At 45.3% G+C, this 26,855-nt stretch overlaps 1 protein-coding gene across 1 annotated transcript in view; it reads left to right on the forward strand.

The window, feature by feature from the left end:
* Nucleotides 1-1,324: 1,324 nt before the first annotated feature.
* LOC123726878 (putative uncharacterized protein DDB_G0271982) overlaps nt 1,325-26,855 on the forward strand; it is a gene marked incomplete at its 3' end in the record, with an annotated part of 52,983 nt that continues 27,452 nt past the window's right edge. Inside the window, exon 1 of the mRNA XM_045695021.1 lies at nt 1,325-1,986. Coding sequence (XP_045550977.1) covers nt 1,927-1,986 — 60 coding nt within the window. The remainder of the gene's footprint in view (nt 1,987-26,855) is intronic.

Here is a 26,855-nt window from a genome sequence, read left to right on the forward strand (position 1 = left end):
CCGAGTTAAGAACAAATTCTTATTTACAATGACGGCCTAGGAACAGCGTTCCTAACCCCCTTGTTCAGGGGCAGAACGATAGATTTTTACCTTGTCAGCTCGGGGATTTGATCTCGCAACCATTCGGCTACTAGTCCAACGCTCCAACCACTAGGCTACAACTGCAGTGATTTGATTAGCCTATCATGATAAAACAGATCTAGCTAATAAGCCTATAGAATAGTTGTTTTATTGTCCTCCATGAAGGGAATCTGTTCGTTTTCAGACTGGTAGGCCTATATGGCTGTGTTTACACAGGCAGCCCAATTCTGATCTTTTGCCACATTATTGGCAAAAGATCTGATCTGATTGGTCAAAAGACCAATTGGTGGAAAAAACCACCAACAATATCAGACTTGATGAGGCTACATTGTATTGGGGTAAGGGAATCTGGAAAGACTTTTATTGTGGTGTTTTCTAATAGGCCAACTTTTAAGTTCATTTTAAATTGGCCATTTGTACAATTGTTTTGGTAAATATTTAACCAAAGCATTAAATCGAAAGACACTCGTGTAGAAAATCTGTTGATTTATTAGCATTGTGTTTCAATAGAGTGTCCTCTGCCTCCTGTCCTTCCCTTGCTAAACTGTTCTGTATTCAAAGGACAGGTGAGACAAAATGGCTGGAGAGGGGGAGGTCTCATGGGAACGTGCCCTCACATTCCCAATAAGCCTAATAATGATGGGCTAATGTCAGTTCACCTCAATATGATGGAATGGGAGAAGAGGTCAGTCTGGGTCATCATTCAATGGTAGAGTATAGGCAACATAGAAATAAGTGTGTGTATGTATGTGTGTGTGTATATATATATTTATATATATATATATATATATATAATATAATATAATATATCGCAATTGATTTACCTTCCTTCGGCAAATTCTAATTGTTGAACGTTAAAAAAAAAAAAAAAAATGGTCTAGCCTACTGAATGCGACCCAGTTTTGACTGTAGAATTAGTTGATATGTTGGTGTGCGTCCTCTGACTCGGGTTATTATTGTCCGGTTGGAAAACGGGACCGGTAACCGGATGGTGTGGAGTGAACATAGACATGCCCCCTATAACCGACTGGCGCTGCGTCCGTCCAGTGTCCCCTGCAGTGTGGAATGTGCCCTACCTCGGGCCCGGTTGCGGTTTCTTTAGGAGGTGTGTCAGGGGCGGCGGCGATGGAACAGCCTGAGGGAGCCTATTCGGGGCTGCAGAGGGCATCCTCGCCTCGCCCACCAGAGGAGACCCCCTCAATACACACACACACACACACACACACACACACACACAACCTCCTCCTGCCAGACTGACTCTCCCAGGCTCGTCCCTAGTTACCACAGCCACAAAGTCATGAACCCCGCCTATTTCTACAGTTGCTCTTAAATTGGTTATTTTAAACATCACCACACTGCAAACGTTATGCCGAACCCTAACCTTAAATTAAGGCCAAAAAGCTATTTTTAGTTTTCATGCAGTTTTACAATATTGACAATTTGAACTTTGTGGCTGGGGTAACTATAGTGAAACCCCTCTCCCAGGCGCGTCGCCAACGGAACATCAGAGCTGAGGACTGGCGTCTCCTGGTAGTAAATCTATCAGGTCTCCACCACATCAAGTCCAAAAGAGGGGGACTAAAGGAAATAAAGAGGCAATAAAGAGGAAAGGGTCTCCCTTGCAGGAAGAAGGAATCTCCCATCGTTTTAAACCTGGTTCCATTACCAGAGCGAGGACACACGCGGGTTAAGCGTTTTACCGAGACGGATTAATAAAACGCCAGACGGATGTTCGCGAGGAGGGGTGGTCCGCTCTGAAGTTGGAGACTACTGCCTACCGAATACGGAGAGAGGAGAGAAGCGCTTTTGTTTTTCCAGTGAAGGCTAGCGCCCCCCGGCCACAGCATGAAGCTGCCGCCTTGTTTCATGGCGCTCGTCGCGGCGCTGCTCGCTCACTCCGCGATGGTAAGGGCACGAGACTGCCGGGTCCTTTGTGTATTCTATTGAAGTACTGTTCCATTTCTACCGATTAATCACTTCGATGGACTGTGAAAACCGGAATCTAGGTTTCCATAGCATAGGGTATTGATAGGCTATGACTTTGACGTGTGTTGCTCGTGGTTAATAAGGTATCAGTGGTGTGTGTGTGTGTGTGTGCTGCTCGGTGGTCTATGGGGGCATAGTGGTCGGTAGTAAATCTTGGACTCGACCCATATTTGGTCGCGAGCCGCCCGTGACTCCCGTGTCTCTCCCGAGTCTTTGTGTCTCAGAGACTGGGGGTCCGTTCTGATTGAGGTTATTATGGGCTGTTCGGTGAACTGCTCTTGTGGCGTCTGCTTCGCTAACTCACATCCATCCCCCGGTAATTCAGCTCGAGCCTTTTTAGGCTCCTGCGGTACGGTTTCGATTGGTTGCCCTGTTTATATGTACGGCTGTGGGTGTCTCTCAGATACTGAGGTGAGGGCCGGCCTGGAGTAAACGGGGGGCCTGTCCGTTGAGGATGGGTGAGAGACCCCGGGGCTTCTCCGGTAACCGGAGGGTGTGAAGAAGGGGTGGGGTAGGGGAAACGCCAGGCGGTGCGCGATGGATGGGAATGATGTAATCGGGAATCGTGAGGAAGCGAACTGTTAGGACCGCGTGAGTCTCCTGGAGCCTACCGGCGCTTCATGCGCATCCAGCACCCCCTCACCAGCTCGTGCTAATTTATCCTCCATACCGGAAGAGACGGTTGTGGTCTTAGCACAAGTCGTCATATAGCCCACAATCCATCTTGGATGCAAAAGTGCTATTGTCTTAAAAATGGTAAATCACATAATTGCCTAAAAATACCCATTCTGTAGCTTTACCTCCTATTCTCTATGTGGTCAGTTTTTCTGGAGTATTGAGGTCAAACACGGCAAAGGTTGCTGGATCGAATCCCTGAGCTGACAAGGTAAAAATCTGCCATTCTGCCCCTGAACAAGGCAGTTAACCCACTGTTCCAAGGCTGTTGTTGTAAATACGAATTTGTTCTGAATTTACCTACTTAGTTAAATAAAGTTAAATAAAAACACAATGTTTAACTTCACTGTTTTGAGAAGTAGAGAGGATGCAATTGAGATTCTCCAACAGGCACATACTGGGTCAGTTGGTGCTGTTGGCTGCCAAAGATCTGCCTCCCTCTAATCGGACCCTGATGACACACACACACACACACACACACACACACACACACACACACACACACACGACCCGTCAGTCACTGGCGGCAGCAAAAGATCTGAGCAAGTATGCCAATCTGTGTGTGAGTGCCTTTTGAAGTGTGTATGTCGCTGTCCCCGGGGCAGGGCTGTCTGGGGTTACTGAGCATTCTGGAGACCACTGATGTGTGTGTGACGTTACCTGTGCCAGCATGAGACACACACCTGCCTCCATCTGTGCGGTTTTCTATCACTCTCTCTGTGTGTGTGTGTGTGTGTGTGTGTGTGTGTGTGTGTCCTGGTTCAATCCTCAGTGCATAGTCTGCGTTGTTATTTATTTCCTATGATATGAGGCTGTTTTTTCATTTCCTGCCGTGTAAGTTTAGATGAAGCCTGATTTTCCCACATACATCTGCTGCATCCCACAGAGACTCTCTCTGTGTGTGTGTGTGTGTGTGTGTGTGTGTGTGTGTGTGTGTGTGTGCGCGCCTATCTTTTCGTACCAGGGTTTTAGATGAAGCCTGATTTTCCCACAGAGTCTCTCTGTGTGTGTGTGTGTGTGTGTGTGTGTGTGTGTGTGTCTGCCAGGGTTTGTCTGCTAGCTTTTTGTGTGGCATGTATGAAACGAGAGAGCACTTTTATGGTGTGTGTGTGAGAGAGAGAGAGAGAGAGAGAGAGAGAAGTCGGGTGTTTTTGAGGATCATGTTTGGTTCGGGGAATGAATCAGTTTCTTGTGCCTGACATAGTAGACAAAGCCCCCCATAGAGAGCAAAGGAGGGAGGAGACAATAGTGAGAGAGAGAGGGGATAGAGAGAGTGTGTGGAATGTCAGAGGCAATTTGACACAGGAAGTGGGTCCTTCTCACTCTTTTAAGGGCAGTTTCTCGATCTCAATTTCAATTCAATTTAAGGGGCTTTATTGTCATGGGGAAACATATGCTAACATTGCCAAAACAAGTGAAGTAGATAATAAACAATAAAAATGAACAGTTAACATTACTCACACAGAAGTTCCAAAAGAATAAAGACATTTCAAATGTAATATTATGTCTATATACAGTGTTGTAACGATGTGCAAATAGTTAAAGTACAAAAGGGAAAATAAATAAACATAAATATTGGTTGTATTTACAATGGTGTTTGTTCTTCACTGGTTGCCTTTTTCTTGTGGCAACAGGTCACACATCTTGCTGCTGTGATCTGTCTCTCTCTCTCTCTCTCTCTCTCTCTCTCTCTCTCTCTCTCTCTCTCTCTGTGTCTGTGTCTCTCTCTCTCCTCTCAATTCAATTAAATTCAAAGGGCTTTGTTGGCATGGGAAACATGTTTATATTGCCAAAGCAAGTGAAATAGATAATAAACAAAAGTGAAATGAACAGTAAACATTACACTCACAAGTTCCAAAGGAATAGAGACATTTCAAAAGACTTTATTCCAATATACAGTGTTTACACCACACACACATACACACACACACACACACACACACACACACACACACACACACACACACACACACACACACACACACACACACACAGACAGACAGATGGGTGTGGACAGATATCAGAACTCCCATATATAGGTGTATAATAATAACACCTATACTGCTAGGGCTGGGATTTTCCCCATCACTATACTACACTATGTAGCCTAGTATACATTGTTCAGGGTTGGAGTCAGTTCCACTGCAGTAATAGGAAATGAAACATCTCTCAGTTCATATTTGGAGCTCTGTTATACCATACCGTTATACCGTAGGTCTGTATGTACAGGGCATTCGGGATGTTTTCAGACCCCTTGACTTTTTCTACATTTTGTTACATTACAGCCTTATTCTAAAATGGATTAAAAATATATATCATCAATCTACACACAATACCCCATAATGACATAGCAAAAACTGATTTTGAAACATTTTTGCAAATGTATTAAAAATAAAGTATTCAGACCCTTTACTCAGTACTTTGGCAGTGATTACAGCCTCGATTCTTCTTGGGTATGACGCTACTTCCTTGGCACACCTGGATTTGGGGAGTTTCTCCCATTCTTCTCTAAGCTCTGTCAGGTTGGACGGGGAGCGTCGCTGCACAGCTATTTTCATGTCTCTCCAGAGATGTTCTATCAGGTACAAGTCTGGGCTTTCGCTGGGCCAGAGTGATGGAGTGCTGCATCAGTTAACCTGGCCTTCACAATCACCTGACCGCAACCCACTTGAGGTGGTTTGGGATGAGTTGGACCGCAGAGTGAAGGAAAAGCAGCCAACAAGTGCTCAGCATATGTGGGAACTCCTTCAAGACTGTTGGAAAAGCATTCCTCATGAAGCTGGTTGAGAGAATGCCAAGAGTGTGCAAAGCTGTCATCAAGGCAAAGGGTGACTACTTTGAAGAATCTCAAATATAAAATATATTTTGATTTGTTTAACACTTTTTGGTTGCTACACGATTCCATGTGTTATTTCATAGTTTTGATGTCTTCACTATTATTCTACAATGTAGAAAATAATAAGAAATAATAAAGAAAAACCCTTGAATGGGTTGTTGTGTCCAAACTTTTGACTGGTATGTTATGTTATGTTTTATGGTATGTTTTATTGTATGTATGTATGTATGTGTGTATGTATGTATGTATGTATGTATGTATGTATGTGTGTGTGTGTGTGTGTGTGTGTGTGTGTGTGTGTGTGTGTGTGTGTGTGTGTGTGTGTGTGTGTGTGTGTGTGTGTGTATGTATGTATGTATGCCTAAGTCTATTGAGCCTGGCCTGAGAACAAGTAGTGATGATGGCTCCACCCTACTCTCTACCTCTAGTCTAGCTCCTCCCCCTTAGCTTCCCTTACCTCAGTTGTAGTAGTAACATATAACAGTTGTAGTAGTAACATATAACAGTTGTAGTAGTAACATATAACAGTTGTAGTAGTAACATATAACAGTTGTAGTAGTAACATATAACAGTTGTAGTAGTAACATAAGTTGTAGTAGTAACATATAACAGTTGTAGTAGTAACATAAGTTGTAGTAGTAACATATAACAGTTGTAGTAGTAACATATAACAGTTGTAGTAGTAACATATAACAGTTGTAGTAGTAACATATAACAGTTGTAGTAGTAACATATAACAGTTGTAGTAGTAACATATAACAGCCCTGAATAGGTGGAACCAGTCTTTCCCAAACCCCTCCTAAGGGACCACCAGACAGATAGTCCACTTCTTTGTTCCATACCTACACTGACCTGTCACACCTGAGGCAACTAACCAAAGGTTTGGTGTTAAAGAAGTTTTGTTGAATCAGGTGTGACAGCGCAGGGCTAGAAACAAAGGGTGGACTGTCTGGTCTGGTGGTCCCCAAGGTCCAGGAGAAACACCAGCATAATGTCTCTTCTCCTATATGCTTAGTGAAGGTATGACATCACCATGTTACCTACACCTAGCCAGTTCTTTCAGACCTAATTAATACTGAAATAGAACGGGCTAGGAGGAGGGGATAGGGTGTGAGACTAGGGGGGAAGGGGATAGGGGAGGGGATAGGGTGTGAGACTAGGGGGAGGGGATAGGGGAGGGGATAGGGTGTGAGACTAGGGGGAAGGGGATAGGGGGAGGGGATAGGGTGTGAGACTAGGGGGAAGGGGATAGGGGGAGGGGATAGAGTTTGAGACTAGGGGGAAGGGGATAGGGGGAGGGGATAGGGTGTGAGACTAGGGGGAAGGGGATAGGGGGAGGGGATAGGGTGTGAGACTAGGGGAGGGGATAGAGTGTGAGACTAGGGGGAAGGGGATAGGGGAAGGGGATAGAGTGTGAGACTAGGGGAAGGGGATAGGGGGAGGGGATAGGGTGTGAGACTAGGGGGAGGGGATAGAGTGTGAGACTAGGGGGAAGGGGATAGGGGAAGGGGATAGAGTGTGAGACTAGGGGAAGGGGATAGGGGGAGGGGATAGGGTGTGAGACTAGGGGGGAGGGGATAGGGGGAGGGGATAGGGTGTGAGACTAGGGGGGAGGGGATAGGGGGAGGGGATAGAGTGTGAGACTAGGGGGAAGGGGATAGGGGAGGGGATAGAGTGTGAGACTAGGGGAAGGGGATAGGGGGAGGGGATAGAGTGTGAGACTAGGGGGAAGGGGATAGGGGAGGGGATAGAGTGTGAGACTAGGGGAAGGGGATAGGGGGAGGGGATAGAGTGTGAGACTAGGGGGAAGGGGATAGGGGAAGGGGATAGGGTATGAGACTTGGGGGAGGGGATAGCGTGTGAGGCTAGGGGGAGGGGATAGGGTGTGAGGCTAGGGGAAAGAGATAGGGTGTGAGACTAGGGAGGGGATATGGTGTGAGACTAGGGGGAGGGGATGGGGTGTGAGACTAGGGGGAGGGGATGGGGTGTGAGACTAGGAAGGGGATAGGGTGTGAGACTAGGGGGAGGGGATGGGGTGTGAGGCTAGGGGAAAGAGATAGGGTGTGAGACTAGGGGGAGGGGATGGGGTGTGAGACTATGAAGGGGATAGGGTGTGAGACTAGGGGGAGGGGATGGGGTGTGAGACTATGAAGGGGATAGGGTGTGAGACTAGGGGGAGGGGATGGGGTGTGAGACTATGAAGGGGATAGGATGTGAGACTAGGGGGAGGGGATGGGGTGTGAGACTAGGGGATAGGGTGTGAGACTGAGGCTTCTTAGCAAACCATACTAACTTTTGTTTTGGAGGTGTTCAGAACAAGGTTAAGGGCAGAGAAAGCTTGTTGGACACTAAGAAAGCTTTGTTGTAGAGCGTTTAACACAAAATCCAGGGAGGGGTCAGCGGATTATGAGACTGTATCATCTGCATTTAAATGGATTAGAGAGCTTCCTACTGTCTGAGCTATGTTGTTGATGTAAATTGAGAAGAGCGTGGGGCCTAGGATTGGGCCTTGGGGTACTCCCTTGGTGACAGCCAGTAGCTGAGACAGCAGATGTTCTGATTTTATACACTGCACTCTTTGAGAGAGGTAGTTAGCAAACCAGGCCAAAGGCCCCTCAGAGACCCCAATACTTCTTAGCCGGCCCAAAATAATGGATTGGGTGCGAGACTTTTTAATTTCACCTTTATTAAACCAGATAGGCCAGTTGAGAACAAGTTCTCATTTACAACTGTGACCTGGTCAAGATAAAGCAAAGCAGTGCGACAAAAAACAACAACACAGAGTTACACGTGGGATAAACAAACATACATTTTTCTATTGTATTATTGACTGTATATACAGTGTGTGCAAATGGAGTAAGGTCTTAAGGCAATAAATAGGCCATTAGTAGCGAAGTAATTACAAATGAACACTGGAGTGATAGATGTGCAGATGATGTTGTGCAAGTAGAAATACTGGTGTGCAAAAGAGCAAATAAAAACAATATGGGGATGAGGTAGGTAGGTAGTTGGATGGGCTATTTACAGATGGGCTGTGTACAGCTGCTCAGATAACTGATGCTTAAAGTTAGTGAGGGAGATATAAGTCCAATTTCAGCTATTTTTGCAATTCGTTCCAGTCATTGGCAGCAGGGAACTGGAAGGAAAGGAGGTGTTGGCTTTGGGGATACCAGTGAGATATACCTGTTGGAGCGCGTGATACGGGTGGGTGTTGCTATGGTGACCAGTGAGCTGAGATAAGGCGGAGCGTTACCTAGCAAAGACTTATAGATGACCTGGAGCCAGTGGGTTTGGCGACAAATATGTAGCGAGGGCCAGCTGACGAGAGCATACAGGTCGCAGTGGTGGGTGGTATATGGGGCTTTGGTGACAAAACGGATGGCACTGTGATAGACTGCATCCAGTTTGCTGAGTAGAGTGTTGGAGGCTATTTTGTAAATTATATCGCCGAAGTCGAGGATCGGTAGGATGGTCAGTTTTACGAGGGTATGTTTAGCAGCATGAGTGAAGGATGCTTTGTTACGAAATAGGAAACCGATTCTAGATTTAATTTTGGATTGGAGATGCTTAATGTGAGTCTGGAAGGAGAGTTTACAGTCTAACCAGACACCTAGGTATTTATAGTTGTCCACATATTCTAAGTCAGAACCGTCTAGACTAGTGATGCTAGTCGGGCGGGCAGGTGCGGGCAGCGATCGGTTGAAGAGCATGCATTTAGTTTTACTAGTGTTTATGAGCAGTTGGAGGACACGGAAGGAGTGTTGTATGGTGTTTAAGCTCGTTTGGAGGTTTGTTAACACAGTGTCCAAAGAAGGGCAAGGTGTATACAAAATGGTGTCGTCTGCGTAGAGGTGGATCAAGGAATCACCCGCAGCAAGAGCGACATCATTGATGCATACAGAGAAAATAGTACTTTTGTTTTGATAGGGTGTGAGATTAGGGGATAGGGTGTGAGACTAGGGGATAGGGAAAGGATATAGGGTGTGAGACTAGCGGAAGGGAATAGGGATGAAAATAATAACTGGCACGCAGAAAGGTAGAAATAAATTGAATGATAAATTGTTACGTTTTTCCCAAATTTGAAACTCAAGCGCAGGCTATGAAGTCTCTATAAAAATGATTCCCTCCGCGTTTCCATGGTCGGGTTTTTCCTATAGGCTACTTTGAAGCAAGGTAATATAAAATAAAACATTCAGGTTTCAAACAATAAAGTATATTAGCCTGATAGCCTGTTGCCTGCACTTTGAATGGGAGACACGCTTCAATTACCAGCTGAGAAAAAAAAATACTATCTGGTTGTTCCTCTGTTACTACGGTCTATTTAGTCTGCCTGTGTATGTTACGCTTACTGAGACAAACCGTGTGTATGTGACATGTATGCGTACACACATTCTATTACAGGACTGTAAATCAGAGAGCAGCAGCGTACTGTCTCCAAAACCACAAAACATTCTGTGTTCTCTGTGTTTATAGGACTTTGCTAGGAATATAAACCAGAAACAACTCCCTCATACACAGGTTCGTTAGTGATGCGGTTATACATCTTCGTCCTCTATCTTTCTCTTTGTCTGATTCTCTTCTTTGCATGTGTGTTGCTTTATCCTCTCTGTCTGTCTGTCTGTCTGTCTGTCTGTCTGTCTGTCTGTCTGTCTGTCTGTCTGTCTGTCTGTCTGTCTGTCTGTCTGTCTGTCTGTCTGTCTGTCGTTTCCGTAGCAATCCTGGTGATTAGGTTAACGAGGAGACCGGATGGGCGTGGTCATGCTACTAGAAATCCGATCCGCCCTGTTGGGAATTCTGGAATTCAGATCCCCAGCAGGGCGGCTCAGAGAGGTAACAGCAGACTAATGTTTAACAGATCATGGAGTTCAAATGTTTGAAGTGTTTTAGTTATTGACTCTTGGGGACAACTAGCAGTCCTCTGACATCTGTAACCAAATATGGATGGATCCGTGTGTGTGTGTGTGTGTGTGTGTGTGTGTGTGTGTGTGTGTGTGTGTGTGTGTGTGTGTGTGTGTGTGTGTGTGTGTGTGTGTGTGTGTGTGTGTGTGTGTGTGTTATGTCGTGGGGTTATGTGCTGGACACAGGAAGTGTGTATTTATAGATCTGGCCTTGGAGCTTCGTCTGAGGAAGGGGGGGACTTCCTGTGCGGAACGCTGTGTGTGTGTGTCAGTATGCGCGTGTGTGTTTGAATAATTTAGCCAGTCTACTGACAGAGGAGTGAACGAGGTCAGAAGCACATGCTACAACCGTCTCTTTCCATCCATCCATCCATCCATCATCCATCCATCCATCCATCCATCCATCCATCCATCCATCCATCCATCCATCCATCCATCCATCCATCCATCTCTCTCTCTCCCTCCATATTTACATCTCTAATTCTCAATCTAGCTCTCCCTCAGTACATATCTCTCACCTCTCTTTCCCCTCTCCCTCCTTCCTTACTAGAGAAGGATCACGTCTGGACGGTCATATCCAGTCTGAACACAGATGACCGTGTGTTTGTAGATACAGATATCACCTACTGTGTTGTCAATATGTTACTATATGTCATGCCTATGTACTGTTATATAACGTGCTAAATATAGGTTGCTGCGGGTCACCAGAACCTTCCACTAAAGAGGTGTAATTAGGTGGAACCACAGTCTCTGTTGTTTTTAAAATTATTTTTATGTTTTAGGGGGTAGATCAGCTTTAATATTGCGGCTAGATTGTAGCTTCCATCCATCAATGTAATTGTCAGCATAATTTCTAATCCCTCATATATTTCTGGGGTAAATATATATATATATGTGTGTGTGTGTATGTATGTATGTATGTATGTATGTATATATATAATATATACGTACATACACATACCTGCCAGAAACAAAGAACTTTCTTCTGAAACTCGTCAGTTTATTCTTGTTCTGAGAAATTAAGGCTATTCCATGCGAGAAATTGCCAAGAAACTGAAGATCTCATACAACGCTGTGTACTACTCCCTTCACAGAACAGCGCAAACTGTCTCTAACCAGAATAGAAAGAGGAGTGAGAGGCCCCGGTGCACAACTGAGCAAGAGGACAGGTACATTAGAGTGTCTAGTTTGAGAAACAGACGCCTCACAAGTCCTCAACTGGCAGCTTCATTAAATAGTACCCGCAAAACACCAGTCTCAACGTTAACAGTGAAGAGGCGTATCTCAGACTGACCAATAAAAAGAAAATATTAAGATGGGCAAAAGAACACAGACACTGGAAAGAGGAACTCTGCCTAGAAGGTCAGCATCCCGGAGTCGCCTCTTCCCTGTTGACGTTGAGACTGGTGTTTTGCGGGTACTATTTAATGAAGCTGCAGGGCCGACAGACAAGTTCCTTACTTTTTCCCCCTTCCACTTGCCTCTTCCATTTCTGCGGTACTACTGCAATTAGTTGGTTGTCATTTTTTGTCATTTCCATATAAACTCAGCAAAAAAAGAAACGTCCTCTCACTGTCAACTGCATTTATTTTCAGCAAACTTAACATGTGTAAATATTTGTATGAACATAAGATTCAACAACTGAGACATAAACGGAACAAGTTCCACAGACATGTGACTAACAGAAATGGAATAATGTGTCCCTGAACAAAGGTAGGGTCAAAATCAAAAGTAACAGTCAGTATCTGGTGTGGCCACCAGCTGCATTAAGTACTGCAGTGCATCTCCTCCTCATGGACTGCACCAGATTTGCCAGTTCTTGCTGTGAGATGTTACCCCACTCTTCCACCAAGGCACCTGCAAGAACCTGGACATTTCTGGGGGGAATGGCCCTAGCCCTCACCCTCCAATCCAACAGGTCCCAGACATGCTCAATGGGATAGAGATCTGGGCTCTTCGCTGGCCATGGCAGAACACTGACATTCCTGTCTTGCAGGAAATCACACACAGAACGAGCAGTATGGCTGGTGGCATTGTCATGCTGGAGGGTCATGTCAGGATGAGCCTGCAGGATGGGTACCACATGAGGGAGGAGGATGTCTTCCCTGTAACGCATAGCGTTGAGATTGCCTGCAATGACAACAAGCTCAGTCCGATGATGCTGTGACACACCGCCCCAGACCATGACGGACCCTCCACCTCCAAATCGATCCCGCTCCAGAGTACAGGCCTCGGTGTAACGTTCATTCCTTTGACGATAAACGCGAATCCGACCATCACCCCTGGTGAGACAAAACTGCGACTTGTCAGTGAAGAGCACTTTTTGCCAGTCCTGTCTGGTGCAGCGACGGTGGGTTTGTGGTCATAGGCGACGTTGTTGCCGGTGATGTCTGGTGAAGACCTGCCTTACAACAGGCCTACAAGCCCTCAGTACAGCCTCTCTCAGCCTATTGCAGACAGTCTTAGCACTGATGGAGGGATTGTGAGTTCCTGGTGTAACTCAGGCAGTTGTTGTTGCCATCCTGTACCTGTCCCGCAGGTGTGATGTTCAGATGTACCGATCCTGTGCAGGTGTTGTTACACGTGGTCTGCCACTGCGAGGACGATCAGCTGTCCGTCCTGTCTCCCTGTAGCGCTGTCTTAAGCGTCTCACAGTAAGGACATTGCAATTTATTGCCCTGGCCACATCTGCAGTCCTCATGCCTCCTTGCAGCATGCCTAAGGCACGTTCACGCAGATGAGCAGGGACCCTAGGCATCTTTCTTTTGGTTTTTTTCAGAGTCAGTAGAAAGGCCTCTAGTGTCCTAAGTTTTCATAACTGTGACCATAATTGCCTACCGTCTGTAAGCTGTTAGTGTCTTAATGACCGTTCCACAGGTGCATGTTCATTAATTGTTTATGGTTCATTGAACAAGCATGGGAAACAGTGTTTAAACCCTTTACAATGAAGATCTTTGAAAGACAGGGTCCTGAAAAAGGGACGTTTCTTTTTTTGCTGAGTTTATTTGTGTTAGCTGCATGTGTGGGGCGGCAGGTATCCTAGTGGTTAGAGCGTTGGACTGGTAACCGAAAGTTGCTAGATCAAATCCCCGAGCTGGCAAGCGTCCCACCCCTGGTACACCCTATCAACAACAGGTGAAATATCAAGAGCGCCAAATTTGAAAACAATTAAATGTCATAATTCAAATTTCTCAAACATACAACTATCTTACACCCTTTGAAAGATAAACATCTCCTTAATCTAACCACGTTGTCCGATTTCAAAAAGGCTTTACGGCGAAAGCATAAAGTTAGATTATGTTAGGAGAGTACATTGACAATAGCTGTGTGTAATGTTTTGTCAATTCAAAGACAGGCGTCACCAAAAGCAGAAAACCAGCTAAAATTATGCACTAACCTTTGACAATCTCCATCAGATGACACTCCTAGGACATTATGTTAGACAATACATGCTTTTTTGTTCTATCAAGTTCATATTTATATCCAAAAACAGCATTTTACTATGGCGTTGATGTTCAGGAAATCGTTTCCCTCCAATAACCGCCAGTCAATCAGCACAACAAATTAAATAATTACTATTCGAAAACATTGGTAAAATATTATATTGTCATTCAAAGAATTATAGATTTACATCTCTTGAACGCAATTGCCAGATTTAAAAATAACCTTACTGGGAAATCACACTTTGCAATAATCTGAGCACTGCGCCCAGAAAAATACGCTTTGTGATACAGACTAACCGCCATGTTGGAGAGATCTAAAATCGAAAATACTATGTAAATAATCCATTACCTTTGATTCTCTTCATCAGATGTCACTTCCAGGAATCCCAGGTCCATAACAAATGTAGTTTTGTTCGAAAAAGCTCATAATTTATGTCCAAAAACCTCCGTGTTGTTAGCACATGATCTATGTCCGCCGGACTTGTCTTCATAAACGAGGGGGGGAAAAATATTTAAGTTCGTTCAAACATGTCAAACGTTGTATAGCATAAATCATTAGTGCCTTTTTTAACCAGAACATGAATAATATTCAAGGCGGACGATTGCATTCTCTTTTAAAACGTATTGGAACGAGAGTACCCAACATGAACTCGCGCGCCAGAGTCTAATCGGCCACCACCGTTCCAAGGCTCTTGTTCGGTCAGATCTCACAGTAGAAGACGCAAAACAGTTTGTAAAGACTGGTGACATCTAGTGGAAGCCATAGGAAGTGCTCAACGATTAATAAACCCCTGTGTGTTTCAATGGCATAGGCTTAAAGGTAATTCAACACATCAGGTATCCACTTCCTGTCAGAATTTGTCTCAGGGTTTTGACTGCCATATGAGTTCTGTTATACTCACAGACACCATTCAAACAGTTTTAGAAACTTTAGGGTGTTTTCTATCCACAAGTATTAATTATATGCATATCCTAGCTTCTGAGTTTGAGTAGGAGGCCATTTAAAATGGGCACGAATTGTTTTCAAAAATCGCTGTAGCGCCCCCTATCCAAGGCGACCGTCAAGAGGTTAAACAAACAAGAACGAGATAAATGTTTAATATTGCTTTTAAAACCTAAATGTGCAATATTCCAATTCATACGACGGTATTGTTGAATACGTCGCGGCCCTTCCCGCCTGTGGGGAAAACAACCTGTGGTTACCTTTTTCAAATGCAATTTCTTGTTGTCTGTTTGTTTTAGTCAATTACAAAACTACATTTAAGAAAAGTACAACATGTCTAATGATGACTTTTCAACATTGCCTGCTCCTTAGAGTTCTCACTACTTAGAAAAACGTTATTGTAGGGCTTCCCTCATGCCCCTTTTCATGCCGATGCTAGCAGCCACTAGAGTGAGTGAGTGCTAGCTAGCTACCGACCAGAACATTACGCTAGCCAAGACCAACAACAGAAACAGACTATACAGCCTACAAGTAATGAGTGGAGTTACAAAGGCCCTGTACTAAACAAGTTAAAAGTCTTACCTGTGATGAAATGTTTTCCACACATGTAGACTACTTGGACACTGGGTAGACGATGATGTCGGCTCTTCTACAATGGGGGTCAATAGGAAAGAATGTTTGTTTTCCTCAATTTGTGGACGTGGTCGAGGGAAATTCCTTATTATTAGGTGAATATCACCTCGGTGTATAACGCTCGGTATATCGGTAGAATTCAATGGCTTTAGTTCATTCTTACATCTTCTATGTTTGAGCTGCTTTTGAAAGCAAAAGTCAAATTGAAAACATTATTAGCATTGTTGAATTGGATTGTCATAATAGCGCGCTACGACCGATGTTTTAGTCAGCTAAACTAGCAAGTCTGTTTGCTTCGTTACCAAGGCAACACCTGTAGCTATCTAGTAAACTTGCTAACTACTTCAGTGGATGATGGACACATTTCTAGAGGTAAATGGATGAATTTGTAGTCGTAAATTGACACATTTGTAGAGGTAAAGGAACACATTTGTAGAGGTAAATGGACACATTTGTAGAGGTAAATGGACACATTTGTAGAGGTAAATGAACACATTTGTAGAGGTAAATGAACACATTTGTAGAGGTAAATGGACACATTTGTAGAGGTAAATGAACACATTTGTAGAGGTAAATGGACACATTTCTAGAGGTAAATGTGTTAAATTATAGCCATAGTATAAAAGGGATGACATAGACAATTGAGACTTGGATTGTGTATGTGTGCCATTCAGAGGCTGAATGGGCAAGACAAAATATTTAAGTGCCTTTGAATGGGGTTTGGTTTAGGTGCCAGGTGCATCGGTGTGTGTCAAGAACTGCAGCGTTGCTGTTTTTTTATTCACGCTCAACAGTTTTCGGTGTGTATCAAGAATGGTCCACCACCCAAGGGACATCGAGACAACTTGACACAACTATGGTAAGCGTTGGAGTCAGCATGGGCCAGCATCCCAGTGAAACACTCTTGGCACCTTATACGGTCCATGCCACGATGAGTTGAGGCTGTTCTAGAGGGGACGGGGGGATGAAGGTGGAAGTCAATATTATGAAGCTGTTCCTAATGTTTGTTATGCTCAGTATAGATTTATGTGCTGTAAAGCAAAGCAAAATGGCTGCTGCAGAAGCTGTCTGTTTGGTGAATGCCCTCGTTATCCTTTGAACCAAAGCTTTTTAAATGGTTCTGTCAAAGGTGTATGCAGGCTGAATGTGCTACTGAAGATAATAATCTCTGTGTGTGTGTGTGTGTGTGTGTGTGTGTGTGTGTGTGTGTGTGTGTGTGTGTGTGTGTGTGTGTGTGTGTGTGTGTGTGTGTGTGTGTGTGTGTGTGTGTGTGTGTGTGTGTGTGTGTGTATTTGTCATCGTTGTCTGTGTGTTTGAGGAGGTTGATACTATATACAAAATGCATGAACACACACACACTGCGTGCAGTTTGTCATTACTTTCAGGCTCCTCACACACACACACACACCCTCAACCTCACCCTCTATGTCTGTCTCAGCAGCAGCAGGTAATTCATTCATAATGTTTCATCCCAACAGTTCTGGATTACCCCTAATCTCAACCAGCAGGGGGTCAGGCCACAGAGACGTGTCTGTATGATATGGTTTGAGCTGCACTTCCTAACCTCCTGCCAAATGTATGACCATATTAGAGACACATATTTCCCTCAGGTTACACAGACCCGCAAAGAATTCGAAAAAACAAATCCAATTTTGATATACTCCCATATCTATTGGGTGAAATACCAGTGTGACATCACAGAAGCAATATTTGTGACCTGTTGCCACAAGAAAAGGGCAACCAGTGAAGAACAAACACCACTGTCAATACAACCCATATTTATTTTGATTTATTTTTCCTATTTGCACATCAGTACAACACTATATAGACATAATATGACATTTGAAATGTCTTTATTTTGGAACTTTTGTGAGTGTAACGTCTACTGTTCATTTTTGTTTATTTCACTTTTGTTTGTTATCTACTTCACTTGCTTTGCCAATATAAACATGTTTCCCATGTCAATAAAGCCCCTAAATTGAAATTGAATTGAGAGGGGAGACGTATAGACTCAGAGAGAGGAGAGATGGACAGACTCAGAGAGAGGAGAGACGTACAGACTCAGAGAGAGGAGAGACGGACAGACTCAGAGAGAGGAGAGACGTACAGACTCAGAGAGAGGAGAGACGGACAGACTCAGAGAGAAGAGAGACGTACAGACTCAGAGAGAGGAGAGAGGGACAGACTCAGAGAGAGGAGAGACGTACAGACTCAGAGAGAGGAGAGACGCACAGACTCAGAGAGAGGAGAGAGGGACAGACTCAGAGAGAGGAGAGAGGGACAGACTCAGAGAGAGGAGAGAGGGACAGACTCAGAGAGAGGAGAGACGTACAGACTCAGAGAGAGGAGAGACGGACAGACTCAGAGAGAGGAGAGACGGACAGACTCAGAGAGAGGAGAGACGTACAGACTCAGAGAGAGGAGAGACGGACAGACTCAGAGAGAAGAGAGACGTACAGACTCAGAGAGAGGAGAGACGTATAGACTCAGAGAGAGGAGAGACGGACAGACTCAGAGAGAGGAGAGACGTACAGACTCAGAGAGAGGAGAGAGGGACAGACTCAGAGAGAGGAGAGATGTACAGACTCAGAGAGAGGAGAGACGTACAGACTCAGAGAGAGGAGAGAGGGACAGACTCAGAGAGAGGAGAGACGGACAGACTCAGAGAGAGGAGAGACGGACAGACTCAGAGAGAGGAGAGACGGACAGACTCAGAGAGAGGGGAGACGGACAGACTCAGAGAGAGGAGAGACGTACAGACTCAGAGAGAGGAGAGACGTACAGACTCAGAGAGAGGAGAGACGGACAGACTCAGAGAGAGGGGAGACGTACAGACTCAGAGAGAGGAGAGACGTACAGACTCAGAGAGAGGAGAGACGGACAGACTCAGAGAGAGGAGAGACGTACAGACTCAGAGAGAGGAGAGACGTACAGACTCAGAGAGAGGAGAGACGTACAGACTCAGAGAGAGGAGAGACGTACAGACTCAGAGAGAGGAGAGACGTACAGACTCAGAGAGAGGAGAGACGTATAGACTCAGAGAGAAGAGAGACGTACAGACTCAGAGAGAGGAGAGAGGGACAGACTCAGAGAGAGGAGAGACGTACAGACTCAGAGAGAGGAGAGACGCACAGACTCAGAGAGAGGAGAGAGGGACAGACTCAGAGAGAGGAGAGAGGGACAGACTCAGAGAGAGGAGAGACGTGCAGACTCAGAGAGAGGAGAGACGGACAGACTCAGAGAGAGGAGAGACGGACAGACTCAGAGAGAGGAGAGACGTACAGACTCAGAGAGAGAGGAGAGACGGACAGACTCAGAGAGAAGAGAGACGTACAGACTCAGAGAGAGGAGAGACGTATAGACTCAGAGAGAGGAGAGACGGACAGACTCAGAGAGAGGAGAGACGTACAGACTCAGAGAGAGGAGAGAGGGACAGACTCAGAGAGAGGAGAGATGTACAGACTCAGAGAGAGGAGAGACGTAGAGACGTACAGACTCAGAGAGAGGGACAGACTCAGAGAGAGGGGAGACGTACAGACTCAGAGAGAGGAGAGACGTACAGACTCAGAGAGAGGAGAGACGTACAGACTCAGAGAGAGGAGAGACGGACAGACTCAGAGAGAGGAGAGACGGACAGACTCAGAGAGAGGAGAGACGGACAAACTCAGAGAGAGGAGAGAGGGACAGACTCAGAGAGAGGAGAGATGTACAGACTCAGAGAGAGGAGAGACGTACAGACTCAGAGAGAGGAGAGAGGGACAGACTCAGAGAGAGGAGAGACGGACAGACTCAGAGAGAGGAGAGACGGACAGACTCAGAGAGAGGGGAGACGGACAGACTCAGAGAGAGGAGAGACGTACAGACTCAGAGAGAGGAGAGACGGACAGACTCAGAGAGAGGAGAGACGTACAGACTCAGAGAGAGGAGAGACGTACAGACTCAGAGAGAGGAGAGACGTACAGACTCAGAGAGAGGAGAGACGTACAGACTCAGAGAGAGGAGAGACGTACAGACTCAGAGAGAGGAGAGACGTACAGACTCAGAGAGAGGAGAGACGGACAGACTCAGAGAGAGGAGAGACGGACAGACTCAGAGAGAGGAGAGACGTACAGACTCAGAGAGAGGAGAGACGTACAGACTCAGAGAGAGGAGAGAGGGACAGACTCAGAGAGAGGGGAGACGTACAGACTCAGAGAGAGGAGAGACGTACAGACTCAGAGAGAGGAGAGACGTACAGACTCAGAGAGAGGAGAGACGGACAGACTCAGAGAGAGGAGAGACGGACAGACTCAGAGAGAGGAGAGACGGACAGACTCAGAGAGAGGAGAGACGTACAGACTCAGAGAGAGGAGAGACGCACAGACTCAGAGAGAGGAGAGACGTACAGACTCAGAGAGAGGAGAGACGTACAGACTCAGAGAGAGGAGAGACGTACAGACTCAGAGAGAGGAGAGACGGACAAACTCAGAGAGAGGAGAGAGGGACAGACTCAGAGAGAGGAGAGACGTACAGACTCAGAGAGAGAAGAGACGTACAGACTCAGAGAGAGGAGAGAGGGACAGACTCAGAGAGAGGAGAGACGGACAGACTCAGAGAGAGGAGAGACGGACAGACTCAGAGAGAGGGGAGACGGACAGACTCAGAGAGAGGAGAGACGTACAGACTCAGAGAGAGGGGAGACGTACAGACTCAGAGAGAGGAGAGACGTACAGACTCAGAGAGAGGAGAGAGGGACAGACTCAGAGAGAGGGGAGACGTACAGACTCAGAGAGAGGAGAGACGTACAGACTCAGAGAGAGGAGAGACGTACAGACTCAGAGAGAGGAGAGACGGACAGACTCAGAGAGAGGAGAGACGTACAGACTCAGAGAGAGGAGAGACGTACAGACTCAGAGAGAGGAGAGACGTACAGACTCAGAGAGAGGAGAGACGGACAGACTCAGAGAGAGGAGAGACGTACAGACTCAGAGAGAGGAGAGAGGGACAGACTCAGAGAGAGGGGAGACGTACAGACTCAGAGAGAGGAGAGACGGACAGACTCAGAGAGAGGAGAGACGGACAGACTCAGAGAGAGGAGAGACGGACAGACTCAGAGAGAGGAGAGACGGACAGACTCAGAGAGAGGAGAGACGGACAGACTCAGAGAGAGGAGAGACTTATAGACTCAACCAGCTTCATGAGGTAGTCACCTGGAATGCATTTCAATTAACAGGTGTGCCTTGTTAATTTGTGGAATTTCATTCCTTAATGCGTTTGAGCCAATCGGTTGTGTTGTGACAAGGTAGGTGTTGGTATACAGAAGATAGCTCTATTTGGTAAAAGACCAAGTCCATATTATGGCAAGAACAGCTCAAATAAGCAAAGAGAAATGACAGTCCATCATTACTTTAAGACATGAAGGTCAGTCAATCCGGGAACATTTCAAGAACTTTGACGTTTCTTTAAGTGCAGTCGCAAAAACCATCAAGCGCTATGATGAAACTGGCTCTCATGAGGACTGCCACAGGAAAGGAAGCCCCAGAGTTACATTTACATTTTAGTCATTTAGCAGACGCTCTTATCCAGAGCGACTTACAGTAGTGAATGCATACATTTCATACATTTTTTTTCTGTGCTGGCCCCCCGTGGGAATCAAACCCACAACCCTGGCGTTGCAAACACCATGCTCTACCAACTGAGCTACAGGGAAGGCTACCTCTGCTGCAGATCATTAGAGTTACCAGCCTCAGAAATGGGCAATTAACTGCATCTCAGATTGCAGCCCCAAATAAATGCTTAAGAGTAACATACACACCAACATCAACTGTTCAGAGGAGACCGCATGAATCAGGCCTTCATGATCGAATTGCTGAAAATAAACCACTACTAAAGGACACCAATAAGAAGAAGAGACTTGCTTGGGCCAAGAAACACGAGCAATGGACATTAGACTGGTGGAAATCTGTCCTTTTGGTCTGATGAGTCCTAATTTGAGATTTTTGGTTCCAACCGCCGTGTCTTTGTGAGACGCAGAGTAGGTGCACGGATGATCTCCGCATGTGTGGTTCCCTCCGTGAAGCATGAAGGAGGAGGTGTGAAGGTGTGGGGGTGCTTTGCTGGTGACACTGTAAGTGATTTATTTAGAATTCAAGGCACACTTAACCAGCATGGCTACCACAGCATTCCGCAGCGATACGCCATCCCATCTGGTTTGCGCTTAGTCCCACTATCATTTGTTTTTCAACAGGACAATGACCCAAAACACACTTCCAGGCTGTGTAAGGGCTATTTGACCAAGAAGGAGAGTGATGGAGTGCTGCATCAGATGACCTGGCCTCCACAATCACCCGACCTCATCCCAATTGAGATGGTTTGGGATGAGTTGGACTGCAGAGTGAAGGAAAAGCAGCCAGCAAGTGCTCAGCATATACAGTCAGGGAAAAAAGTATTTGATCCCCTGCTGATTTTGTACGTTTGCCCACTGACAAAGAAATTATCAGTCTATAATTTTAATGGTAGGTTTATTTGAACAGTGAGAGACAGAATAACAACAAAAAAATCCAGAAAAACGCATGTCAAAAATGTTATAAAATGATTTCATTTTAATGAGGGAAATAAGTATTTCACCCCTCTGCAAAACATGACTTAGCACTTGGTGGCAAAACCTTTGTTGGCAATCACAGAGGTCAGACGTTTCTTGTAGTTGGCCACCAGGTTTGCACACATCTCAGGAGGGATTTTGTCCCACTCCTCTTTGCAGATCTTCTCCAAGTCATTAAGGTTTCGAGGCTGACGTTTGGCAACTCGAACCTTCAGCTCCCTCCACAGATTTTCTATGGGATTAAGGTCTGGAGACTGGCTAAGCCACTCCAGGACCTTAATGTGCTTCTTCTTGAGCCACTCCTTTGTTGCCTTGGTCGTGTGTTTTGGGTCATTGTCATGCTGGAATACCCATCCACGACCCATTTTCAATGCCCTGGCTGAGGGAAGGAGGTTCTCACCCAAGATTTGACGGTACATGGCCCCGTCCATCGTCCCTTTGATGCGGTGAAGTTGTCCTGTCCCCTTAGCAGAAAAACACCCCCAAAGCATAATGTTTCCACCTCCATGTTTGACGGTGGGGATGGTGTTCTTGGGGTCATAGGCAGCATTCCTCCTCCTCCAAACACGGCGAGTTGAGTTGATGCCAAAGAGCTCCATTTTGGTCTCATCTGACCACAACACTTTCACCCAGTTGTCCTCTGAATCATTCAGATGTTTATTGGCAAACTTCAGACGGGCATGTATATGTGCTTTCTTGAGCAGGGGGACCTTGCGGGCGCTGCAGGATTTCAGTCCTTCACGGCGTAGTGTGTTACCAATTGTTTTCTTGGTGACTAGGGTCCCAGCTGCCTTGAGATCATTGACAAGATCCTCCCGTGTAGTTCTGGGCTGATTCCTCACCTTTCTCATGATCATTGCAACTCCACGAGGTGAGATCTTGCATGGAGCCCCAGGCCGAGGGAGATTGACAGTTCTTTTGTGTTTCTTCCATTTGCGAATAATCGCACCAACTGTTGTAACCTTCTCACCAAGCTGCTTGGTGATGGTCTTGAAGCCCATTCCAGCCTTGTGTAGGTCTACAATCTTGTGCCTGACATCCTTGGAGAGCTCTTTGGTCTTGGCCATGGTGGAGAGTTTGGAATCTGATTGATTGATTGCTTCTGTGGACAGGTATCTTTTATACAGGTAACAAGCTGAGATTAGGAGCACTCCCTTTAAGAGTGTGCTCCTAATCTCAGCTCGTTACCTGTATAAAAGACACCTGGGAGCCAGACATTTTTCTGATTGAGAGGGGGTCAAATACTTATTTCCCTCATTGAAATGCAAATCAATTTATAACATTTTTGACATGCGTTTTTCTGGATATTTTTGTTGTTATTCTGTCTCTCACTGTTCAAATAAACCTACCATTAAAATTATAGACTGATAATTTCTTTGTCAGTGGGCAAACGTACAAAATCAGCAGGGGATCAAATACTTTTTTCCCTCACTGTATGTTAACTTCTTCAAGACTGTTGGAAAAGCATTCCTCATGAAGCTGGTTGAGAGAATGCCAAGAGTGTGCAAAGCTGTGATCAAGACAAAGGGTGGCTACTTTGAAGAATCTTAAATATAAAATATATTATGATTTAGCTTTTTTGGTTACTACATGATTCCATACGTGTTATTTAATAGTTTTGATGTCTTCACTAGTATTCTACAATGTAGAAAATAGTAAAAATAAAGAAACCCCTGAATGAGTAGGTGTGTCCAAACCTTTGACTGGTACTGTGTGTTTGTGTGTGTAAATAAAACACACACACATATACATATATATATATGTGTGTGTTTTATTTATTTCTTAGTTTATTTTGCTGCCAAAAAGTGATTATAACATGTATTGACCCAGGGGTGTGAATACTTACACCCAGGGGTGTGAATGAGATATTTCTGTATTTCATTTTCAATAAATGTGCAAAAATGTCTGGGGTATTGAGTGTAGATGGGTGGCGGAAAAAACAACAACAATATAATAAATGTTGAATTTGTCTGTAACACAACAACATGTGGACTAAGTCAAGGGATGTGAATTCTTTCAGAATGTATGTACAGGGTCAGTGGCAGTAATTTACAATGTGCAGGGATACTGGAGTACTTGAGGTAGATATGTGCATGTACTGTAGGCAGGGATTAGGAGAACGTGACTGGTAGCAGAATTAATAATAGTAGCAGTAGTAGTCGTAGTAGTAAACAGTATGCCAGCAGCATAGGTGGTGGTGGCGGTGGTGGTGGTGGTGTGTGTGTGTGTGTGTGTGTGTGTGTGTGTGTGTGTGTGTGTGTGTGTGTGTGTGTGTGTGTGTGTCGGCGTGAAAGGCGGATATACATGGAAACAGGGCTGAAGGTGACTGGTAGCAGGAATATATACATATTTACGGCAATATACTAATGGTACTAACCGTTAAAACTTCAATTAAACGCTGAGTCGCAAATAGTAGCCTTTCCCTTTTAATAGTCGGGCAACGGCACACATTTCACCAAAAGAAAGCTTGTTACAAATAAACGCTGGATCTAAATGAATTGTTTACAAGGTTTAATGTTTGATTTGTTACATTTAATAATTCAGTAATGACTCAAAAAAGCTGTCAATTATCTGTTTTTATCGGCAGTAAGAAACTGCTAGCCATTGGCTGCCAACAGCTGAGAACTCCTAGCTAACTGGCAAGCAGTAAAACAGTCAACTTCCTGAGTACAGACCCCCAGAAGTAAGAACTGCCAAAGAGTAAAATGTATATTATTATTATTATTATTTTTATAGAGGCATACTAAGACAAGAAACATGACACTGTAAGCAAATGATAAAACATTGGTGCAGGAAATATAGAAATGTAGTAAAATGCTGGAAGTAAATGCTGGAATTAAACAATTAACTGTGTAAATGAGCAAAAGCTGTTTGCATTAAGGAAATAGACCCCTGGCTCAAATAGAAGCCTGTCCCTAATAAGTACCTGTTTTGTTCAGTGATTTAAGAAAAGAAAATAAGATAGTGATTTAAGAAAATAAATGCCCTTGATATTATTATTATTTTTTAAATTATTATTATTTTATTTAAAAAAATGTTACCCCTTTTTTTTTCTCCCCAATTTTTTTTGTGGTGTCCAATTGGTAGTTACAGTCTTGTCTCGTCGCTGCAACTCCCGTACGGACTTGGGAGAGACGAAGGTCGAGAGCCATGCGTCCTCCGAAACATAACCCAGCCAAGCCGCACTGCATCTTGACACAATGTCCATTTAACCCGGAAACCAGCCGCACCAATATGTCTGAGGAAACACTGTACACCTAGCGACCGTGCACGGCCCGCCACGGGAGTTGCTAGTGCATGATGGGACAAGAACATCCCTGCCGGCCAAACTCTCCCCTAACCCGGACAACACTGGGCCAACCCGCCCCTTGGTTGCAGCCGGCTGCGACAGAGCCTGGACTCGAACCCAGAATCTCTAGTGGTACAGCCAACAGTGCTATGCAGTGCCTTAGACCACTGCCTTAGGCCACTGCCTTAGGCCACTGCCTTAGACCACTGCCTTAGACCACTGCCTTAGGCCACTGCCTTAGCCACTGCCTTAGACCACTGCCTTAGGCCACTGCCTTAGGCCACTGCCTTAGGCCACTGCCTTAGGCCACTGCATTAGGCCACTGCCTTAGGCCACTTATGGCAATCAATAATGAACAGCAGCGTAGCTGTAATAATACATTTAATCGTTTTAGCAGCAGCGTAGGTATGAGGGAGAACAGTAGTTGCTAGCCATTTAACAGTCTTATGGCCAAGGGATAGAAGCTGTCTAGGAGTCTGTTAGTCTGAACCTTGATGCACCGGTCTCTCTCTCTCTCGCCTCTCTCTCTCTCTCTCTCTCTCTCTCTCTCTCTCTCTCTCTCTCCTTCTTTAGAATCACTTCTGTGATGAGTAGATCAAATGAGTCAATGTGATTCTGATTACTGTATGTCGGATAAATGTGATTCCCGTCAACGTGTGTGTGATGCCTTCTGGCCGGCCAATCTATTCAAAAGTTTAGAGCTCACTAATGATTTATATGCCCCGAGTCCTTCACTCTCCCCCCCTACAAACTCTCTCTGTCTGTCTTACACACACACACACACACACACACACACACACACACACACACACACACACACACACACACACACACACACACACACACACACACACACACACACACCATATATATCAAGGCTCTCCAACCCTATTCCTATCAGATACACTATATGTCCAAAATCATTAATATGGAGTTGGTCCCCCCATTGCTGCTGTAACAGCCTCCACTCTCCTGGGAAGGCTTTCCACTAGATGTTGGAACATTGCTGCGGGGACTTGCTTCCATTCAGCCACAAGAGCATTAGTGAGGTCCGACACTGATGTTGGGCGGTTAGGCCTGGCTCACAGTTGGCATTCCAATTCATCCCAAAGGTCTTCGATGGGGTTGAAGTCAGCACTCTGTGCAGGCCAGTCAAGTTCTTCCACACCAATCTCAACAAACCTTTCTGTATGGACCTCGCTTTGTGCACAGGGGCATGCTGAAACAGGAAAGGGCCTAAACCAAACTGTTGCCACAAAGTTGGAAGTACAGAATCATCTAGAATGTCATTGTATGTTGTAGCATGAAGATTTCCCTTCACTGGAACAAAGGGGCCCGAACCATAAAAAACAGCCCCAGGCCATTATTCCTCCTCCTTCACAAAAACTTTACAGTTGGCACTATGTATTGGGGCGGTTAGCGTTCTCCTGGCATCCGCCAAACCCAGATTTGTCTGTCGGTCTGCCAGATGGGGAAACGTGATTCATCACT

The sequence above is a fragment of the Salmo salar genome, chromosome ssa14, assembly GCF_905237065.1.
Source record: "Salmo salar chromosome ssa14, Ssal_v3.1, whole genome shotgun sequence".
Taxonomy (NCBI): Eukaryota; Metazoa; Chordata; class Actinopteri; order Salmoniformes; family Salmonidae; genus Salmo; species Salmo salar.